Below are 7,287 nucleotides of genomic sequence, written 5' to 3' on the forward strand. Positions count from 1 at the left end.
CCAATTCCCCCCCACCCCCAGTCAGTAATGCCAAATCCCTCCCACCCCCAGTCAGTGTATGCCAAATCCCCCCCCACCCTCAGTCAGTGTATGCTAAATCACCCCCACCCCCAGTCAGTGTATGCCAAATCCCCCCACCCCCAGTCAGTCAGTGTATGCCAAATCACCCCCACCCCTAGTCAGTGTATGCCAAATCCCCGACCACCAGTCAGTCAGTGTATGCCAAATCCCTCCCACCCCCAGTCAGTCAGTGTATGCCAAATCCCTCCCACCCCCACTCAGTGTATGCCAAATCCCTCCCACCCCCAGTCAGTGTATGCCAAATCCCTCCCACCCCCAGTCAGTCAGTGTATGCCAATTTCTCCCAACCCCAGTCAGTCAGTGTATGCCAAATCCCTCCCACCCCCAGTCAGTGTATGCCAAATCCCTCCCACCCCCAGTCAGTCAGTGTATGCCAAATCCCCCCCACCCCCAGTCAGTGTATGCCAAATCCCTCTCACCACCAGTCAGTCAGTGTATGCCAAATCCCTCCCACCCCCAGTCAGTCAGTGTATGCCAAATCCCTCCCACCCCCAGTCAGTGTATGCCAAATCCCTCCCACCCACCAGTCAGTGTATGCCAATCCCCCCCCACCCCCAGTCAGTGTATGCCAAATCTCTCCCACCACCAGTCAGTCAATGTATGTCAAATCCCCCCCACCCCCAGTCAGTGTATACCAAATCCCCCCAACCCCCGGTCAGTGTATGCTAAATCACCCCCACCCCCAGTCAGTGTATGGCAATTCACCCCCACCCCCAGTCAGTGTATGCCAAATACCCCCACCCCCAGTCAGTCAGTGTATGCCAAATCACCCCCACCCCCAGTCAGTGTATGCCAAATCCCCCTCACCACCAGTCAGTCAGTGTATGCCAAATCCCTCCCACCCCGTCAGTCAGTGTATGCCAAATCCCTCCCACCCCCAGTCAGTCAGTGTATGCCAAACCCCTCCCACCCCCAGTCAGTCAGTGTATGCCAAATCCCTCCCACCCCAGTCAGTCAGTGTATGCCAAATCCCTCCCACCCCCAGTCAGTGTATGCCAAATCCCTACCACCCCCAGTCAGTCAGTGTATGCCAAATCCCTCCCACCCCCGCTCAGTGTATGCCAAATCCCTCCCACCCCCAGTCAGTGTATGCCAAATCCCTCCCACCCCCAGTCAGTCAGTGTATGCCAAATCCCTCCCACCCCCAGTCAGTCAGTGTATGCCAAATCCCTCCCACCCCCAGTCAGTCAGTGTATGCCAAATCCCTCCCACCCCCAGTCAGTGTATGCCAAATCCCTCCCACCCCCAGTCAGTCAGTGTATGCCAAATCCCTCCCACCCCCACTCAGTGTATGCCAAATCCCTCCCACCCCCAGTCAGTGTATGCCAAATCCCTTCCACCCCCCAGTCAGTCAGTGTATGCCAAATCCCTCCCACCCCCAGTCAGTCAGTGTATGCCAAATCCCTCCCACCCCCAGCCAGTGTATGCCAAATCCCTCCCACCCCCAGTCAGTCAGTGTATGCCAAATCCCCCCCACCCCCAGTCAGTGTATGCCAAATCCCCCTCACCATCAGTCAGTCATTGTATGCCAAATCCCTCCCACCCCCAGTCAGTCAGTGTATGCCAAATCCCTCCCACCCCCAGTCAGTGTATGCCAAATCCCTCCCACCCCCAGTCAGTGTATGCCAAATCCCTCCCACCCCCAGTCAGTGTATGCCAAATCCCTCCCACCCCCAGTCAGTCAGTGTATGCCAATTCCCCCCCACCCCCAGTCAGTAATGCCAAATCACCCCCACCCCCAGTCAGTGTATGCCAAATCCCTCCCACCCCCAGTCAGTCAGTGTATGCCAAATCACCCCACCCCCAGTCAGTGTATGCCAAATCACCCCCACCCCCAGTCAGTGTATGCCAAATCACCCCCACCCCCAGTCAGTGTATGCCAAATCACCCCCACCCCCAGTCAGTGTATGTCAAATCCCCCCACCCCCAGTCAGTCAGTGTATGCCAAATCACCCTCACCACCAGTCAGTCAGTGTATGCCAAATCCCTCCCACCCCGTCAGTCAGTGTATGCAAAATCCCTCCCACCCCCACTCAGTGTATGCCAAATCCCTCCCACCCCCAGTCAGTGTATGCCAAATCCCTCCCACCCCCAGTCAGTCAGTGTATGCCAATTCCCCCCCACCCCCAGTCAGTGTATGCCAAATCCCCCCCACCCCCAGTCAGTCAGTGTATGCCAAATCCCCCACACCCCCAGTCAGTGTATGCCAAATCACCCCCACCCCCAGTCAGTGTATGCCAAATCACCCCCACCCCCAGTCAGTCAGTGTATGCCAAATCCAGGGTTGCCGACTTTCAAAAAATCCTCTCCGGGAGAAGCCCGGAGAGGAATCTTTCATTACGAATTTTGGGGGCGGGGCTTAACCGTGACGTCATTAAGCCCCACCCCCATTACGGGAAATAGGCTAAATAACTGATATCCAGGGAGGGGGCGGGGCTAAAACGACACAATTGTGCCGTTTTAGCTCCGCCCCCTCCCCTGAGACCCGCGGATTGCGGTATATAAATGCCGCGATCGGGGGGCTCAGTGGGGGTCCCCCTGATTCCGGGAGGGTTGCCCACCCTTCCGGGGGCCGGGAGGAAGGACCCGATTTTCAGGAGACTCCCGCAAATTCCGGGAGGGTCGGCAACCCTGGCCAAATCCCCCCACCCCCAGTCAGTCAGTGTATGCCAAATCCCCCCACCCCAGTCTGTCAGTGTATGCCAAATCCCCCCCACCCCCAGTCAGTGTATGCCAAATCCCCCCCACCCCCAGTCAGTCAGTGTATGCCAAATCCCCCCCACCCCCAGTCAGTGTATGCCAAATCCCCCCCACACCCAATCAGTCAGTGTATGCCAAATCCCCCCCACCCCCAGTCAGTGTATGCCAAATCCCCCCCACCCCCAGTCAGTCAGTGTATGCCAAATCCCCCCCACCCCCAGTCAGTGTATGCCAATTCCCCCCCACACCCAATCAGTCAGTGTATGCCAAATCCCCCCACCCCCAGTCAGTCAGTGTTGGCAGAGAGGGCTGACCCTGGGGGTGTGGGGGGTGTATATGCACCTACATGCTTCCTGGCAGTGTTGGCAGAGAGGGCTGACCCTGGGGGGGGGGGGGGGGAGGGGGTTTGTACATGCACCTACACGCTTCCTGGCAGTATTGGCAGAGAGGGCTGACCCTGGGAGGGGGGGGGGGGGGGTACATTTACCTATGCGCTTCCCAAGACCTCTCACGTGGATGACTGACCATGCTAGAAGCATCGGAATTACATAGACATTGAAGTAGACATTCTTTGGTGGAACTACATGACCCAGAAGCCCCCACAGATCTGGTGCCATAGGACGGCAGTGTCAACAATCAATATGTTTCATCGATATTTGCAAAATGTCGACATGCACTAGGTCGACAATGATACAAGGTTGACAGAAGCAAAAGGCTGACATGTCAAAAGTCGAAACATAAAAAAAGGTTCGACATGAGGTTTTCACTTTTTTCCCCCTTTCTTTGGATTTGTTGACGCTTTACGATCCACGTGGACAACAATATGGAACGTTAAAGCCTGAGGCTACGGGGTACACTAATCGGGGGAATATTTCGGCAGAAAACGTCAAACACACGTCGCTTTTTTCATGTCAACCTTTTATCAGTGGTGACCTCTTGCCTGTCGACCATTCATGTTAGATCTATTGACTGTTGACCTAAACACGTCGACTTTTTGAGCCACACCCCCACAGACCCCAATGCTGCCGACCGTATGAATAGAAAACAATCTGTGTCATAATAAATAATTATTATCATATTGGTAACAATACTACTAATAATAATAATACTCCAACTAGTACTAAAATGAATAATAATGATAGAAATAGTACTATGAATAATAACACCCTACACGTGCTTTACATCGTGTACTTTATTGAAGGAGACAAGTGGGTATTTGCAGGTGTAGTTTAGCGAACATTTCCCTGATCCAGCCCAGGACACCCTAACAACAGCACAGTGACACAACAGCCGGCTACACCTGAGAACGGGACTATGGAAAAACCGGCCCGGACAACACCAGTAGCGTGCGGTGGGGTGAGGCACAGCCTTTCCTGTCATACTAACGTATAGGCTGGAGTTTTGAGTTTATAAAGTATTTCAAAAATACAAAGAATATATTTAACAAATCTTATTTTTATTATTCTAATAATTTTTATAGTCAAAACTCTGGAGTAAAAAGTCTATGGCAGGTGAGGCAGTGCCTCACCTGCAGTGCCTCACCTGCAGTGCCTCACCTGGCTACCTTTTCTGCACATCTCTTATTAAAACTCAGCGGATCTCCAGCAGTGTATACTGCTGCACATGTGTATAATGCCGGCATGTACCCCATGGCTCATAATTTGTGTGCATATCTGACTCTGGTACTTGCCAAGGACTACTCAGCCATTTACCTCACCGCACGCCTAACACCCAACACAGCTGGACCAGACAGCAAAATCTGCATTCCAGAGCTTGACCTGTTCTGTCCGGGGGTCCCTGTGATAGCTTTCACCAGAGACATGGGGAAGGGGAGATTACAGCCTCTCCTTATAGTCTTATAGTCCGGACCATTCCGGTTTTTGCTACATGCCCGGACCATACAGGGAGGCTTTATTCTCTCCCTCCTCCTCTCCCTGGTGACAGGTGTTACAGGACAACCCAACCCCCCCCCCCCCCCCCCCCCCCCATACCCTATGAGAACGCATCACCTGCTTCCCATCATATTTCTACTACTGGTGACATTGCACCCGGTGCCAGGGCACAGTATGGGCAGTAGACTTACAGTAAGGGTCTCCAGCAGTTGTGGAGCTACAAACCCCAGGCAGCATGTCTTCCCAGTGCATGATGAGAGTTGTAGTTGCACAGCAGCTGGAAGGCCACAGATTGCTTGAGCCTAAACTAGAGCATTAATCCCTCTGGATCCTGCCATGTTGACCTCACGAGGGATGAACCTCATTATTCTGTGACCCCTGCCTATAAGCTTTACGCCATGAAGATCGTTAGATGCTGGTCTGTTCCATGGAGGAGTCTGAAGTCACCTGAGGATAGTATGGTCCATCCTCCACATTACATACTGTACACACATGTCCATGTCTATCGCCCACCTGGAAATGTCCAGTAGCATCTGAGGAGACTTTTCCCCCATCATCCCTGTTACATACACATTCATTTTGATGTATGGATCTGTCCAGTAGCATCTGAGGAGACCTCATCCCCCATCCACCCCGTTACATATAGACATACATGTCCATGTCTATCGCCCACCTGGAGATGTCCAGAGGCATCTAAAGAGACATTAACCCCATCCAACCCGTTACATACACATTCATGTTGACGTATGGAGCTGTCCAGTAGCATCTGAAGAGACCGTTCCTCCATTCTCCCCGTCTAGCACATGGAGTTGTCCAGAAGCATCCTCCACAGTACAAACACACATATCCACGTCTAGAGCCCACATGGAGCTGGAACATGCCACCTGCTGTGTAGTTAAGCTTTTTCCAGGTGTTCCCAGGGCATAGGGTCGGTCTCCTCTCCAGCGGTGGTGTTCCTGCGGTCCTGCCAAAAGTGCTCCACGTCTGGAAGGATCTTCTCCTCTCTCATTTTGGAGTCTTCAGAAGGTCGGTGCGTGGAGAGTGAGTGTAGGTCCTGCAGGGACTGGATGGTGCTGGTCACCATATCAGAGCCATTCTCCCCAGCTTTGGACGGAGCTACCCCACTGCACATCATTATAGTCCAGATGGTCCCAAAGCCTTCCCTGAACTCGTCGGACACGGCCAGAAACACACCGGGGTTCAGGGTGCAGTTCAAGAACAAGATGACCTGAGCAAGAACAGCCAAGGCATTGGGTGGCTGCAGGATGCCATAGTTACTGTGCCTGGACCAGATCCACACGATCCACTCTGGAAGCCACATGGCTTCGAAAGCCAGGCTGACACTCATGAGCATAGAGGTGATCTTCCTGCTGAGGACCCGAGGGTTGGGCACCCGGTTCCTCATCTCCTTCCTCCTCAGAGCCCTCATGTAGCAGCAGAAGGTGAAGAACATGGGCAGGACATAGGCCAGCAGCGGGTACAACTTGCTGTAGACATTCATGAAGTTGGAGGCATAATCCGGAACATCAAAGCTACAGCTCAGACCCTCCTGCCCCATCTTCAGCTGGGTGAACACGAGGTGGGGAAGGGGCAGCAGGAGGGCCAGGGACCATGCGAGGAGCAGTGCCACCGACACATGCCTTTTGCTGAAGGCGATGAACTTGGGTGGGGTGACCACATGCGTGTACCGGGCTTGCCCTATGGCGGCCAGGGTGAAGCTCTTCACAGTCAGGCAAGTGTGGAGGAACCACTCCGTGGTCTTGCAGACGAAGCCCCCAAATATCCAGGACTGCATGGCATAGGTGACAATGCGCACCGGGATGCAGAAGAAGATGAGCAGCAGGTCGGTGGCCCCCAGATTGATGACCAGGCAGTTGACCACTGAGCATTTGCCTTTCCTGAACTCGTGGACCAAGACGGCAATGAGGAGCACATTCCCTAGGAAGCCCACCAGGCAGATGGCGCTTAGGATGAGGGGCAAGACCACGGTGATCTCCTTGCCCACCTCGGAGGACTGCAACCCCCCGGAGAACGCCAGGGATCCGGAGATGTTCATGGTCCCGGAGGAGAAGCTCGGAATGGGTGGAATGAGAGGACTACTGTGCCCCGGACATTCCGCTCAGCCACCAGAGTCTGAGCCCAGAGCAGAGGGTGAGTGGGGTCAACCTAGCCCCAAATGACGCAGCCAGGGCGCACTTGGCTGTAGGAAGTGCTGAGAAGTGACGCAGTCTATTGTGGAGCTGACGTTGATCATTACACCCAGTGGCGCACGGGGGACCCCCAGGATGAGCTCCGTCCAGCCGGTGCTGTCCGCGAGTGTGGTGCTGAAAGCGCCGGCTCCAAGCTAGTTCTACAGAGAGAGGCGGGGAAAGTGCACGGTACAGCAGCCCCCTCCCCTCCACTCCACTCCACATCCTCACCATTAGTATAGGAGCACCCCCCCCCCTCCCCAAATCTGCCTTCATGTCTCGTATTCCCTAGCTAGAACCCCAAGTTTGATTGTTGACAGAGGGAGGTCCCCTGTGCCTCACACCTGTCTTTGGTGGCAGAGGTGGGGTGTTTTAGTGATGAGAAGTAACATTGCATTATGTACCAGGGAGCCTGTGCCACAGGT

At 54.2% G+C, this 7,287-nt stretch overlaps 1 protein-coding gene across 1 annotated transcript; it reads right to left on the bottom strand.

The window, feature by feature from the left end:
- Positions 1 to 4,771: 4,771 nt before the first annotated feature.
- On the bottom strand, positions 4,772 to 7,047 carry LOC146059455 (G-protein coupled receptor 151-like). Its single transcript, XM_083171735.1, has one exon. It carries the CDS (start codon positions 6,727 to 6,729, stop codon positions 5,569 to 5,571), a length of 1,161 nt encoding a protein of 386 aa, XP_083027861.1. The 5' UTR covers positions 6,730 to 7,047; the 3' UTR covers positions 4,772 to 5,568.
- Between the last annotated feature and the right edge of the window lie 240 nt (positions 7,048 to 7,287).

This window comes from Crinia signifera, chromosome 1 (genome assembly GCF_055691185.1).
Source record: "Crinia signifera chromosome 1, ASM5569118v1, whole genome shotgun sequence".
Classification (NCBI taxonomy): domain Eukaryota; kingdom Metazoa; phylum Chordata; class Amphibia; order Anura; family Myobatrachidae; genus Crinia; species Crinia signifera.